This window comes from Cercospora kikuchii, assembly GCF_019650295.1.
Source record: "Cercospora kikuchii DNA, contig_00008, whole genome shotgun sequence".
In the NCBI taxonomy this organism is placed as follows: domain Eukaryota; kingdom Fungi; phylum Ascomycota; class Dothideomycetes; order Mycosphaerellales; family Mycosphaerellaceae; genus Cercospora; species Cercospora kikuchii.
Genome location: NW_025408589.1, coordinates 1,832,786 through 1,846,456, shown reverse-complemented (window position 1 = coordinate 1,846,456; position 13,671 = coordinate 1,832,786). Strand labels below are relative to the sequence as shown.

The 13,671-nt window shown below is 52.4% G+C and overlaps 5 protein-coding genes across 5 annotated transcripts; 2 read left to right on the top strand and 3 right to left on the bottom strand.

Annotated features, from left to right (window-relative positions):
- Positions 1–286: 286 nt before the first annotated feature.
- CKM354_001191000 (uncharacterized protein) lies at positions 287–1,858 on the bottom strand (the record flags this gene model as incomplete). Its single annotated transcript, XM_044807418.1, has 2 exons — positions 287–1,730; positions 1,788–1,858. The coding sequence occupies 2 exons, from the start codon at positions 1,856–1,858 to the stop codon at positions 287–289; spliced, it is 1,515 nt and encodes a 504-aa protein (XP_044663353.1).
- An 807-nt stretch (positions 1,859–2,665) lies between these two features.
- CKM354_001190900 (uncharacterized protein) lies at positions 2,666–4,496 on the top strand (the record flags this gene model as incomplete). The annotated part of the gene is made up of 2 exons (XM_044807417.1): positions 2,666–3,530; positions 3,580–4,496. The coding sequence occupies 2 exons, from the start codon at positions 2,666–2,668 to the stop codon at positions 4,494–4,496; spliced, it is 1,782 nt and encodes a 593-aa protein (XP_044663352.1).
- A 701-nt stretch (positions 4,497–5,197) lies between these two features.
- Positions 5,198–6,400, top strand: CKM354_001190800 (uncharacterized protein; the record flags this gene model as incomplete). Its single annotated transcript, XM_044807416.1, has 1 exon — positions 5,198–6,400. The coding sequence occupies one exon, from the start codon at positions 5,198–5,200 to the stop codon at positions 6,398–6,400; it is 1,203 nt and encodes a 400-aa protein (XP_044663351.1).
- A 507-nt stretch (positions 6,401–6,907) lies between these two features.
- Positions 6,908–8,021, bottom strand: CKM354_001190700 (uncharacterized protein; the record flags this gene model as incomplete). The annotated part of the gene is made up of 2 exons (XM_044807415.1): positions 6,908–7,926; positions 7,979–8,021. 2 exons carry the CDS (start codon positions 8,019–8,021, stop codon positions 6,908–6,910), a joined length of 1,062 nt encoding a protein of 353 aa, XP_044663350.1.
- A 1,295-nt stretch (positions 8,022–9,316) lies between these two features.
- On the bottom strand, positions 9,317–12,841 carry CKM354_001190600 (uncharacterized protein; the record flags this gene model as incomplete). Its single annotated transcript, XM_044807414.1, has 1 exon — positions 9,317–12,841. One exon carries the CDS (start codon positions 12,839–12,841, stop codon positions 9,317–9,319), a length of 3,525 nt encoding a protein of 1,174 aa, XP_044663349.1.
- Positions 12,842–13,671: the final 830 nt, after the last annotated feature.

Sequence of the window (13,671 nt, the reverse complement as noted above, 5' to 3'; positions counted from 1 at the left end):
TTGCGATTCAGCCGCAGTCTCCAGTTTTGTCAGCATGTGCCCGAATTGTGGAGCCGGCTCCGTAGCTGGGTTGCACAAAATCCTGGTGGAGCGCGCAGCGCCATATCACGCCGTTTGACGGAGAGATGAACGCTCCGAGACAACAAAGGGACGGCGGGGGAATTGTACCGGGTGCCATTCGCTGCTTTCTATTCACTCCACGAATGAGTCGGCAGCGGCGATGAGGAGCATTTTTCATATCTTGCACATATTAATGCTGAGATCCCAGCAACATCGTTTCGATCCACTACCTAGACGCTTCTAGTATAGCTTCAAGTTCGGCAGCACTCAGCTTGGCCGGCTCCGCTGGCCGAGGCGGGACTTGCTTGGCACCATTTGGATATCTATGAGTTTCGGCAGCAGTCAGCTGTGCTCCTTGGTTGCCGTTGTTATAGCCATAATCCCCCAGCGCCTTGATTTGATCGGGTGTCTTCTGCGAGAAGAAGCGATTTGGAGGCCGTGGAAGGCCAAGGTGTTCACGGAGCGTGTTACCAGTATAATCCTGTCGGAACAACCCTCTACGCTGGAGTTCAGGAACAAGACGCTGCGTAATGTCGTCTAGACCTTGCGGTAGGTAGGGCATTACGCATGTGAAGCCATCGCACGCATCCGAGTCCAGCCATTTCCCCATATCTTCTGCAATTGTTGCTGGAGTGCCCACAAAAGTGAGGCCAGTGTAGCCTCCATATCTCTGCGCAAGCTGTCGAACAGTAAGGCCTTCTCGCTCCGCAAGGTCTACGACACTTTGTCGAGCTGTGTGTGAAGCATTGGTGGGAGGCAGATCCTTCGGAAGTGGCCCATCAGGATCGAATCCAGCAGCGTCGCAGCCCAGGGCAATGGACAACGAAGCAATCGCACTATCGTAGTGTACGAAGGAGTCCAGCTTCAGTCGTTTCTGTTGAGCATCATCCACAGTATCTCCCACGATAATCATGGCCGCCGGCAGAATTTTAATGTGTTTCCTTTTGCGACCTGCCTTCTCAGCCCTGCCTTTGATATCGGCGTATAGAGCTTTCCCGCCATTGATGTCTTTTGGCGAGCAGAAAACAGCTTCAGCAGTCTCAGCGGCCAATTGCCTTCCGGGTTCGGACTGTCCAGCTTGCACGATGACGGGCCAGCCTTGCACTGGTCTTGCAATGTTGAGAGGACCTCTAACACTCAGTTCAGGTCCCTTGTGATTGAGTACGTGCATTTTCTCAGGATCTAAGAAAGTTCCAGTCTCGCGGTCTCGCACAAATGCATCATCCGCGAAACTGTCCCAGAGACCAGTCACCACGTCGTAAAACTCGCGAGCTCGTTTATAGCGATCAGAATGCTGCATGTGCTCATCCTGTCCGAAGTTCTTCGCAGACTCTGGATTTCCTGTAGTGACAATGTTCCACGCAGCACGACCCTCGGAAATGTGGTCCAGGGAGGCGAATCTCCGAGCAATATGATATGCTTCATCGTATGTCGTCGACGCTGTTGCTGCCAGACCAATCTTGGATGTTACCTGAGACAGCGCTGAGAGCAGCGTGAAGGGCTCGAATGATGTTGTTGTGTGGCTGCGCTTCAATGCTTCTATAGGCATATTGAGGACCGCCAGGTGATCGGCCATGAAGAAGGCATCAAACTTCGCATCTTCGAGCTTCTTGATGAATGACTTCAAATGAGTAAGGTTGAAATTTGAGTCAGGGTATGCTCCTGGGTATCTACATCGACCATGTCAGTACGTGCTGTAGGTATTGAAGGATCGTCTTCATCCTTACCGCCAAGCGCCTGTATGCAAGGAGGTCGGTCGCATAAACGCCGTCAGGTGAAGTTGCTTCCGCTCGGCCATAATGAATATACTGTCTTAGGCTGATAGTAGACGCACTCCTTCGCGATTTCTTGGGATATCTCAGACAGACGAGAGATGGATTGCGGTCTTGAACCTGCAGTGCGTCCATCCGGCTAAGCTGACAAATAACGAGCGACAATCGCCAGCTAGTCTCGTTGACGCCATACTTGCGCCTGTCAGCGTGCATCCGATTTCTCAGTATCCTGCCCGGAGATACAATTGTGTTGTTGCAACGGTAAGACTATGTGATTCCGGGGCAGGACATAGCAGTAATCCAGATTGGAAAATGTATGAAGGTGGTGCTGTGCGTCTTGTTTGCTCCTATCAATTCACTTCAGCCGAGGATGCCCCAGGCAGAACTTATCTCCGAAAAGGCTTGGCATCTTCGCGGACTTCGTGACGGCGAATTCCACAGCTGCGACTTCTTCTCTTTCACGAATCAATCATGCGTCTTGACTGACTCCATCAAGATTCCTCGGCCAGCGCGCTGGGGCTGGAGCGACGTCTTCGCATGGGCTCCGTATCGTGGCCCTTCGCATCTCGCCGTGGTGGCGATCCGGGCCAAGCAAGATCAGCCGCGCGCCCAGAGATTTCAATGGCCATGCGCTCCAGTGCCAGAAGATCAATGGCCGGTTTGCTATCACGCCAAGATGGGGTTTGAGCCACGCGAGAGTGCTTCGCTGCCAAACTAAACCCTTCTCTGCAGGTACCAAGCGCCTTGTGAGACACTGAAAACCATGCCTATGGCCTTCGCTGCATTTCTTCTGCACTTCTCGCAGGGAAGTGAATTGTATTGACACCCACATCATGGCCCCAAGCAACGTTCGCAGCGCGCTCACGCTGGCCGCGTTGGCCTCCGCTCTTTTGGTCTCCGCAGAAGACGTGCTGTACAGCAAGCGCCTTTCGAAGCGATATATCGATGCGGACGGCAACTGGAATCAGTCTTTCTTCCACATCAACGATGTGCACGCTCACCTTGACGAATTCCGAAGCTCAGGCACAGATTGCACAGATCCTACTCGTGGGTGCTTCGGTGGCTATGCCAGGGTATCGACAGTAGTCAACGAAAGACGACCAGTCCTGAACAGCAGTTTGTTTCTGAACGCTGGAGACGAATTTCAAGGAACTTTGTTTTACTCGTACTACGGTGGCGAGAAGATCGCCGAAACAATTAACCAGCTGGGATTTGATGGGATGACATTAGGAAATCACGAATTTGATGGAGGAGACGATATGCTGGGAGAGTTCCTGGAGAACTTGACGTTCCCAATCATTTCTGCAAACATTCAATCTGGCCATCCAGTGCTCAACAGGACCATCAAGCCATTCCATATCTACGAGCAATACCAGCTCGCAGTAATTGGCGTCACCACTGAGACTACGCCCGACATTTCCAGCCCGGGCGAGAACACCACGTTCTCAGACCCTATCGAAGCGGTCCAGAATACTATCAACCTCATCCGCGAGACTACGAATGTCACAAGAATTGCAGCTTTGACACACATCGGCTATGACAACGATCAGGCTCTGGCGCAGAACACCACTGGCCTTCATTTGATCATGGGAGGCCATTCGCACACTCCACTTGGCACTGGCGAGGGCGAAGAGGGCCCATATCCAACCATTGTTCAGAACCTTGACGATGAAGAGGTCTTCGTCGTTACCGCCTACCGTAAGTGTTAAGACATAGAGTGCATTGCCACAGCTAACACATGAAACAGGCTGGGGAGAATACTTGGGCTACATTGACGTTACCTACGATGCTGAAGGGAAGATTCTGGCATATCACGGCGGTCCCATCCACCTCACTAACTCCACTGCTCAAAATGAGACGCTCCAAGCTCAGATTGAGGAGTGGCGAGGCCCTTTCGAAGCATTTGCTGCCGAAGTCATCGGTCAATCTGACGTTGTCCTCGAGCAAGAGAACTGCCAGCAGGAGGAATGTCTGCTCGGTAACTTCATGGCCGATGCTATGCTTTCTTACCGACAGAATGAGAGTGACACTGTTGATTTTGCACTCATCAATGCAGGCGGCATTCGAGCTACTATCGACCAAGGCGACATCACAAGAGGCGAAGTGCTCACTAGCTTCCCGTTCGGGAACTCGCTCGTGGAGATAACGATGTCCGGCGACGATATCTGGAAGGTACTCGAAGGCATCGTTTCTGGCGTCAGCGAATTCAATGGCGAAGAAGTAACCAGCTTTGTGCAAGTCAGTCGCGGCATCCAGATCGAATACAACCCAGAGAACAACAACGGCAGCAGACTCGTCGCAGTGAATATCGGCAACTCCAGTCTGGACCGCGCGGAGACGTACAACGTCGTTACTCTCGATTTCATCGCGGGAGGCGGCGACAACTTCTTTGGAACTTTAGAATTTCCGAACATTGTCACGCTGGAAACCCAAGACGAGATCCTTGTTCGATACATCCGATCTCAGTCTCCTGTCAATATCCAAACAGAAGGCAGAATTGCTATCGTGAATGGCACTGCACCAAGCGATGGTGGATCTGGAGGAAATGGAACCGGTTCTGAAGGTGGATCGGATTCTCCTGCTAGTGCGGCCAGTACTTACGCGTCTGGCGCCCTTCCTGCCCTGATCCTCGCGGGCTTGTTGGCATTCGGAATTGCGTTGTGAGTGTCCAGATGACAAGAATTGCAAGCAGCGTTGTACGATTTTACGTCTCACGAGGAAGCCCATATTCGTAATATGCAATCGGGAAATCGACAGAATTCTGATTGATACTGTTCATGAGCCTGCTGCTCTTCAAATCAAACGGAGCTTCACGATGTGCAAAAGACGGCTGTTGAGATATATCCCAATGAACATGTAGCGCTGACATAATCGTAGTGCAATGGCCGATCCCAAAGACACGAACGACTTCATTCACGTGCATTTAGCCGACACTTTGCCGAGGCTTCTGCCCGTGGGGTCTCCGCGCGAATTGTGGATCCCGAAGACCACACACGGCGATCCACGGACGACAGAGTTCAATCACAAGCGCAGAGCCGCATCGACGAGCTCTTTCGCTCACGCGTAGTGCAGCGTAGGATGAACTTATCTCGCTACCGCCCAATAGCTCGCAGCCTCCTCGTCGGCTCTGCGTCATCAGATTTTCTCGCTCAAGCAGACGAAGCAGCTGACGCCTCTGATCCTCATAGCATCGCCGATATGTACGACTTTGAGCATTGGCGCATGGCTGCCACGCGACCAAGCATAGGATGCGAGCGGAGCTCTCTTTGTGCGACTTCTTTGTCGCCGTCGCGTGCTCGCTTCGCTGACCTGTTCTTCTACCTCATTCCCTAACATCTGATGATTTTTCACAGCCAGTAAACAGCATGGCGACGACAGGACACACGACTTCATACGATTACTCAAGCGGCAGCTCTCAGGGAAAAGATAAACCGACCACCTCCTCAGCACTCCACAATCTGCCAACAGAACCTGGCTCCGCCTCCCACCGCGAATATGCCCACGAACAGACCCTCCCAGCCGGGGAGAAAATGCACGAAACAGACACAATAGACACAAATCGTACCTCCTCGACAGTTCACAAAGCCCGCCGAGTCCTCGGCCTGCACCCAAGCGCCCCCATCATCGAAGAGCACGACACCGCCTCCCACTCCACACTCCTCTGGACAAAAATCCGCCTGGTCCTCAAAGAACCTCTCGCCGAATTCTTTGGCGTTATGATAATGGTCTGCTTCGGCAACGGCTCCGTCGCCCAAGTCCTTCTCTCCGCCGGCCAAACCAGCGCTCCTGGCGGCAACGGCTTCGGCGACTATCAAAGTATCTCCTGGGGCTGGGGACTAGGCGTCATGTTGGGAATATACATCGCAGGCGATTCAGGCGCTTATCTCAACCCGGCTATTACCCTTACGAATTGCCTCTTACGAAAAGTCCCACTTCGTCGATTCCCTATATACCTCCTCGCACAATTCCTCGGGGGTTTCGTCGGAGCGGGAATTGTTTATTCGAATTATATTAATGGAATTAATACTTTTGAAGGTGGCCCTGGGGTTCGGACTGTACCTCCTGCGCCTAACGCTACTGCGGCCATCTTCTGCACGTATCCACAGGATGATTTGACGAAAGCGAGTCAATTCTTTTCCGAATTCATCGCGAGCGCCATTTTGATGTTTACCATCTTTGCTCTACGAGACGATAGTAATTCGGGATCTTTTCACGCCAGCGGGAACTTCTTCCCTTTGACGCTATTCTTCCTCATCTTTGGACTTGGAGCTTGCTTTGGGTGGAACACCGGATACGCGATCAATCTTGCCAGGGACTTTGGTCCAAGGTTGATGAGTTATGCTGTGGGCTATGGACATGAAGTGTGGTCCGCAGGCGGATATTATTTCTGGATCCCAATGGTGGCACCATTTGCGGGATGTTTATTTGGGGGTGCGTTGTATGATGTTGCGATTTATACAGGACCTAGTCCGGTCAATCAGCCCTGGTTTGGAATTCCGCAGTTATTGAATCCGAAGAAGACTGTGCAGGATCGGCTGGCAGCGCAGAAAGAGCAGGGCCTTGTGTGATTTGGGAAAAAAGCGAATATAATTTCTGCAAAGAGGTTATGATTTCACGATAGGAGCTTGAAGCGCGTCTGTCATTCCAGCTGCATCGATAGCAGGAGCACGAGGTCACAAACCATCTCACACTCCACCGGGCCGAAATCCTACAACAAGATAAGCAGCAGCGCTTGATAGCGACTGCTCAACTACCGACTTCTTGAGAGTTACAAAGAAGATCATGAGAAGAGAAATGCCATTTGCCAGATATTTGAACAAGAAGCAATGCAAGCAAAAGCCGTCGCCAACAATAGCCCTTCTCCCATGATACAGTAGCAAAGAAGTCAACAGTCTAGCTCAAGCACGGTCATGCTGCAGGAACAAGCCCATGAAAGCATCATGCTGGAACAATCGCTCGCTTCTTGTACCTTCACCCTTCGCTGCGTATCGTGATGACTATTCCCAAGCTCTTAATCCTATGCGACCAAAGAGTACGGAGCCGGGAGCTCAGCCCACCCCAGCATCTCGAGTCCATCAATTCGCTGCACAAAGATCCGGCGGCGACGTGCACTGGTTCCTGACGGCAACATTACCAGTTCCAGTAGAATTGATGAAGATATCAAAAGCATTGTTCTCGAAAACGTTCTCCTTGGCCACATTGTTCGATGCGATAGCGGCCTGTCCAGGCCTGGTACTGCAAGCAAGACCGCCCGCTGTACAAGGGTCATCCACGATGACAAGACCCGCGGCGGCAACCTGATCTTTGACGATATTCTTGGTGACTTTTGTGTTGGTAGCCCCGTCGATGATGATTCCAACAGTACCATTTGGACAATTTGCAAAGGGTTTTTCGATCGTGTTTTCGCTGAGCACCGCACCGTCCGTGAATGGGTCGACGAAGGCACCGGCACAGCTGTTCGTGATGAAGTTCTTACGGAGCTGTGCACCATTGGTCTGAACGCAGAGACCGATGCCGTATGTCGATAGATGGTTGCCTGTGGCTTGGGCGTCTCGGAAGTCGTCGACACAGAGTGCGATGAAGCCTAAAGTTGATGGCATCTTGATCTTGTTGTTTGTGATGGTCGTCTTCTTGGACCCGGCCGCTAAGAAGCCGTAGATACCACCATTCTCGAGCTTATTGCCCTCGATACGGGTCTCTTCTGCGCCGAGGACGAGGATATTCGCGCCGATAAAGTCACGGACTTTGAAACCTGACACCGAGACACCCTTGACAGGTCTCTGCACGGAACGAACCTTCCGATGCTCAATACCGATGAACTCGTCGAGGACAATTCCCTTGCCTGCGATACAGATACCTGCTTGCGAGTCGGGTCCCATCACGCCGGTGCAGGGGTTGGTTTTGAAAGACGATGGGGGTGCAAGCTGCGCGTCGTGTCCGATCAAAGTTATGCCATCTTTCTTGATGAGAAGCTGCTCGTTGTAGGTGCCCTTGGCCACATGGATACAGTCTCCTGGTGAGGCGGCATCGATTGCCTTCTGGATGGACTGTCTCGCCTTGACATAGCGAGTTCGAGGTTTACCTGCCTCAATCCCTGGACGAGATGTCAGTACAAGGTCGTTTTCTAAAGATGAAAAGCAACCCACCCGAAGCGAGCAGCGCTACGATGGTGAAGAAAGTGACCTTCATAGCTGCGAATAGCCGTATCGCGATATCAGGGGCGGTGAAGTCCTGGGAAGATGCGATGCGAAGCCATTAAATGGAATACCACAACTCTGTTCATATACTGTCGCGACACATCTCGCAATCTCCACTTATCAGAGGACCAGAACCGCCACGTCCGTTTCCTGAATCACAATCCTGGTGCTGCATCAGGTAAAGGGATCGCATTCGCATTGCAATACTTGGACAATGGCGTTCATTGATCAGGCCACTCCCAATCGGCTCCTTCGAGAGCTGCACAGATGATGCTAGGCTGCAGTTACACATGTAGAAAAGGAAATCACAAGCAATCGCACCCGAAGAGTTCTTGCTTCTTGCATCGCCATTTCATCCATGCCGAAATGCAAGCTGAACAACGAAAAAAATAAATCCATTCTCCGGAAACTGCGACACTGATCGTATCCGAGCATCACATTTTCGGCGAACTTCGGCCAATGTGATGACTGTCGAACTCCGGTTGATCCTCAGCTCGACTGTCGGGTCCATTGGGAGAAGTGGTACCGGTGAACCTCATGCAGATGAATAAGCTTGGCTGGCGCTGCATGGCGGCTGCTACCGCCTATCATTCGTGCAACATGTCTGCAGGATCTGAACTTCCAGCCAAAACCCTGAAGAAGATCCCCGAATTCAAGAGTTCGGGGCCAATCCTTTGAACAATTGATGGGAATTCTTACCGACGCTTTCGAACGAGTCGATCGCTTCGACTTCATGGATCTGGATGTACGCCTATGTTGGTCTAGAATGTTCTACGAATACGGCACAACCACAGCGTTGGTCGCTATGCGCTGCAGAGTTTCTCTACGAATGTGGAAAGCTGGTATGAAACACTGATGAATGCTGATCAGCTCATCGAGGCGCGTGACAAGACATGAAAACTCATCATTTTGAAGTCTGCAAAGGCTTTTTGAAAATATGAACGTGTACTTGACGAAATCCTCGATACGCATTAGTTCTATATCTATGTTTTCGTTTTCGTTTCTCATCTCTCGTTTCTCATCTCTCGTTTCTCGTCTCTCGTCCCTCGTGATTCGTGAAACCATCAAGCACAACCCTTCATGCAATGCAAACAGCCTCTTTCATAGCCAAAATACTAAACGTCCCCAATTTTGTACCCATCCCATGCCAAATGATGCCCCTATCCCAAGAGGTAGAAAATAAACGTAAGTCAGCGAAATGTGCAATCTATGCCTCGCTCGTGATGGTGATAATGATGTTCATGCCAGTCCTGTGTGTCCTGTAAGGCGTTCTTGTGTATGAATGAACTACTGTCGATATTGCTGGTTCGGGTCGTAACCATACTGTGAGTTGTATGGGCCTTGATTTCGTGGGTGGTAGGACTGGCCCGGCTGCTGATATTGGGGAGCATCGTACTGCTGTTGCCACTGCTGTGGTGCAGGCTGCTGTGGAGGGTGGTAGAATTGCCCAGGCTGCTGGTAGTGCTGGCCTGCGTATTGCTGCTGCCATTGCTGCTGTTCAGGCTGTTGTAGAGCGCGATAACCTTGTGGAGGCATGAAACGGCCCGCGCTCATGCTCGAAGCCTCGTTCCAGGTGTCCTGCTGATAAGCAAGATTGGCCGCAGGTAGACCAGGAGATTGCGGGGTGTAGTAGCCCTGCGGTGATACTGCGCTGGTTTGTGTGTTGTGGTAGCCAGCTGGAGGCACAACACCAGGCTGCGATGGGTGCGACGACTGCTGCATTTGTCGTCGGGCAGCAGTTTGAGCATCAACGAGAGTTTGCAGATCTTCGGCTGCTCCCTCCCTCACATCCTCCGGATGATTTCGGACGTACGTTTGTAGCTTTGCCAACTCACGCTCACCCAAGGGCTGTCGTGGCCGAGCGTTCTTCGTGATACGTCCAGAGTTGCCGACACGATCCAAAGCTGGCATGTTCATCGACAAGTCGCCAGATGGACGGGGCTTCAACACCACACGTGAGGCATCTGGCATCTGAGTCTGCGCCTGGGTCACTGGCTGCTGTGCGTTCTCATCAATGTCGATCATGATGACTTCCTTGTCCACAGGAGTCTGCTTTTCGATCATAGACTTTTGGAGCTCCTCATCATCATCTAAAATCGTGATGGTCCTGTCGCTCGCTGTCTCCTGCAGTTTGCCCAGCGTCTGTTCGTCTCGGCGGAACTTGCTCTTTTGTGGTCGATTCTGGTGAGAGTCGATGCGACCATCGGCTGTGCGATTGAGGCTCGGTGCTGCAGGAACAGGGAAATTCTTGTTCAGAGGTATTCCGCCCGCGATACCGCTCGCAGATCCTAGAGCTAAGGATCGGAAATCGCCATCGGCCCATTGCCCATGCATGACACGTTTTTGTGCAGCATGAGCTTGCAGCATCACTTGGCTAGGTTGCCCAACCTTTGCTTTTCGAGCTCGCTGGCCGCTCAAAGATGGCGCAGGCGACGTCGCAGCGACTGGTGCGCTCGAGGATACCGCGTTCCGTTGCTGTACCTCTTCGGCTTGTTCCTCAGCAGGAGCATCTGGTTCAGCTGCATCTTCCGGCTTCTTCTCATCAACAAGCAGCTCCACGCCAGAAATCGGCCCAGCATCGCCCTTCATGTACACCTGGAACCAGTTCCGAGCGAATTGCTGCAGACGTCTCTTCGGAGATGCGGAACGCACATCTTGGCAGCCAACGGACCTAAGAAAGTTTCGCAGCTCAGCGGCAGAGTAGTTGCTCAGATCAGCTTCCACCTGTGGCTGAGCAGAGTATCTGTTGCACTGGTTGATGATCTCCAGTGCGGCTGGGGTTCTGTGCTTTCTGTCCCCACTGAAGCTCCAGTCGCTGTTTCCAGTTCTTTGGTAGACAGGAAACGGCAAGCCAGGATGGATGACTTTGGTCTGAACGGTTGGTGCCGGCCCAGACTTTTCGGTAGTGGGTTCATCTTGCGTATTCGTGCTGACCGCTGGCATTTGTGGCTCCGCCGATGGTGCTTGTGCAGCAGTCGCCATCCCGGATTGCTGGAAAGGCATCGCAGCGGGCTGCGGAGCAGAAGCATGCGGGCGAGGTGCCTGGGTATTGGATGAGAAAGGGTTCACTTGAGCTGCCGCCACCTGCTGGGTTTGAGTCGTGTTCACAAAAGTTTGGAGTGAAGAGGGAACATTTGCAGGCTGCGCGGGCGGCTGCGGTATACCCTGATCAGCACGGGTGGGCTGGTTGACTTGAGCCTCTCGTGTCGGTGGTGCATTAGGGCCTCTTCTTTGCAAGGCTTCTGCACCTGGTATCGTGCCATAAAAACCATCGAGCTTTTCGCCATGTTCCGTGATGAACTCCTCAACCCTCCTCTCAATATCGTCTTTTGTGCCACTTATTGGAATACCGTGGATTCTGCACCAGGCTGTGATCTGATTCTTCTTCAGATCATCGAATCCGGAGCGACAGGCTTTCTTGATCTCATTGTTGTGAGGAACTTCATCACGCTTTTCATTGAGTCTCTTGGCAACCCTCTTGCTGGCATTATTCCCACTGCTCGCCGTGGCTGGTGGCTGCGTGGTAGAGGGCTCGCTGATGATAGCCTGCTTGTGGGCTGTCACTGCAGGGTTTACTGCCTTCGTCGGGACCTTTGAAGGTAGTGCTAGTGACCATGGTGCTTGTGATGTAGGATCATTCGTTGCAGAAGGTACCAACGCCGTGGGTGTGTGAGCCGCCTTGGCCATCTTCGCTGGACGTGCGGTCTCGGCGTCAGTGGTGTCTCCGTCTGCACCACGCTTTCTGGATCTTGTCGGCGCCATGACTGGTGGCAAGACCTCTTCAGGCGTGGTTCGAGTTTCTTTGGTTTCCTCGAGCGGCTCCTCTCCAATGTTAAAATCACCCTCAAACAGGCTATCAGTCTCCGCTTCCTCCAATTCTTGCCGTACCAGGCGCTCCAGCTCATCCTCGTCTTCGTTGTTGGATAGAGCATCATCACGAAGAAGCTCGGAGTTACGATCGGCATCCTCGGGCGTCGCCTGTTTCTCACGCTGAAGCCGGTGTGCCTGTTGACGAGGTTCAGGAGTCTTGTCGGCATGCTGGCTTGGACCATTCCGAGCTGGTCCACGCTTTGATTTTGTGCCCACTGTCTTCTTTGTGGCGCCATCAGCAATATTCTGAGCTTGACCAGTCTTTTCAGCCTTTGCTGCTTTTCGCTCCCGGGCCTCGCGGTTCTTCTCCTTCTTCCTCAAGTTGATTAAAGCTGCCGAGGCCGCATTCCAGGTGCTCTCGTTGCTTGGATCCTCGAGAGTGTCCAAATCGTCAGTCACAGAGACCCTCACATCGTGGAGAAAGGAGTCGACGTCGCCACCCTCAATCTTGACATCGGCAAATTGAATCTCGATGTAGCCATTCTCATATCGAGTGATCATTGCTTCAAGAGCATCGAGCTCAGCAAAGACACTCTCAACTTGCAAGCCGTAGGCTTCTGCATTAGTTGGCGAAAGTTCGAGGCTGGGCTCGAAAACGCCGAAGTCTTCGATCATGTCATCAACAGTTTTGCGTGGTACATTACTGCCGACCTTCTCTTGTCCGAGCTTCTTAGCGACCTCTTCGACGCGCTGATCTAGCTCCCGGCTGTAAGGAGCGTCGAGTGAGAAGCCGCTGATCTTCAAGATGTAGATGTTGAGGCCGATGGCTCGGTCGGCGGTGGTGTTTGTAAGTTCCTCGTCGTCACAGTCCGACTCGTCGTCATCATCCGGCACGGCAGGGCGTGCCATGAAAAGCTTTGCCGTGATGGGGTTGATCTTGGTCTGCTCTTGGAGATCGACAATTTCGTCACGCTTAATGCTGAGGACAGCGGATGTGTTCATCTTGAAGACTCGAGAAGGTGCCGAAAAGACAGTAGAGTGAACGATGGAAAGACGGTTGAATGGACTGCCGACTCGGATGATCGAATCGTGCGTGGGTCGCTGCGAAGGAGAATGGGGAGGATCGTTGTCAAGCGGAGTCGCGAGTCGAGCAGTGCAGAAGTGCAAGTAGGGTGTGCTGTGCGCGAAAAAGTGCTGTGTGTAGTTCGCTATGTACTCGCTGTGTGTCGAGTGCTGTCAATGTTGCTGAAGCAAGCCGGTTTGAAAGTGGTACTGAGTAAGAGCAGAGAGTCGGCAGTGCTTCGATTGAGAGAAGAGTATCTGCCATCGTCGGCGGGCCCTTCACGCGCTGTGCCCATTGCGCTGTTCACTGACAGGGTAGTTCCTCCAATGACCGTACGCAACAGCCGTTCACTCGCCCCACACCTGTCGCTAGTGCAAGCTTGGACAATGCTACACTATGAAGAAGTGCTGTCCTGCGTCAATAGCGACAATGGCATTCAGTATTGACAATACCAAAAGCGCCAGCCACAATATGTGCATTATTGCAGTGGATCGCATTCCGCCCACCTGCATGATGACACGCAGAACGAGTCGGGACGGATCCATCGCAGCTCCACCGATTATCGGGAGGGAATGTGCTACCAGAGGCTGACTTTGGAGCCATGCCCTTCTATAGAAGCATCGCGGTGAGCATGCGGTCGAGCAGAAGACTTCTAGCACAAGAATGCTCGAGTGTACTCTATGCCTACGGAAATTTCGATCAGTTTCCTTCCCGTATCCGAAGTCTATGCGCGAGCACAGCAATGCTGACTGTAAATAAGACATGTCTC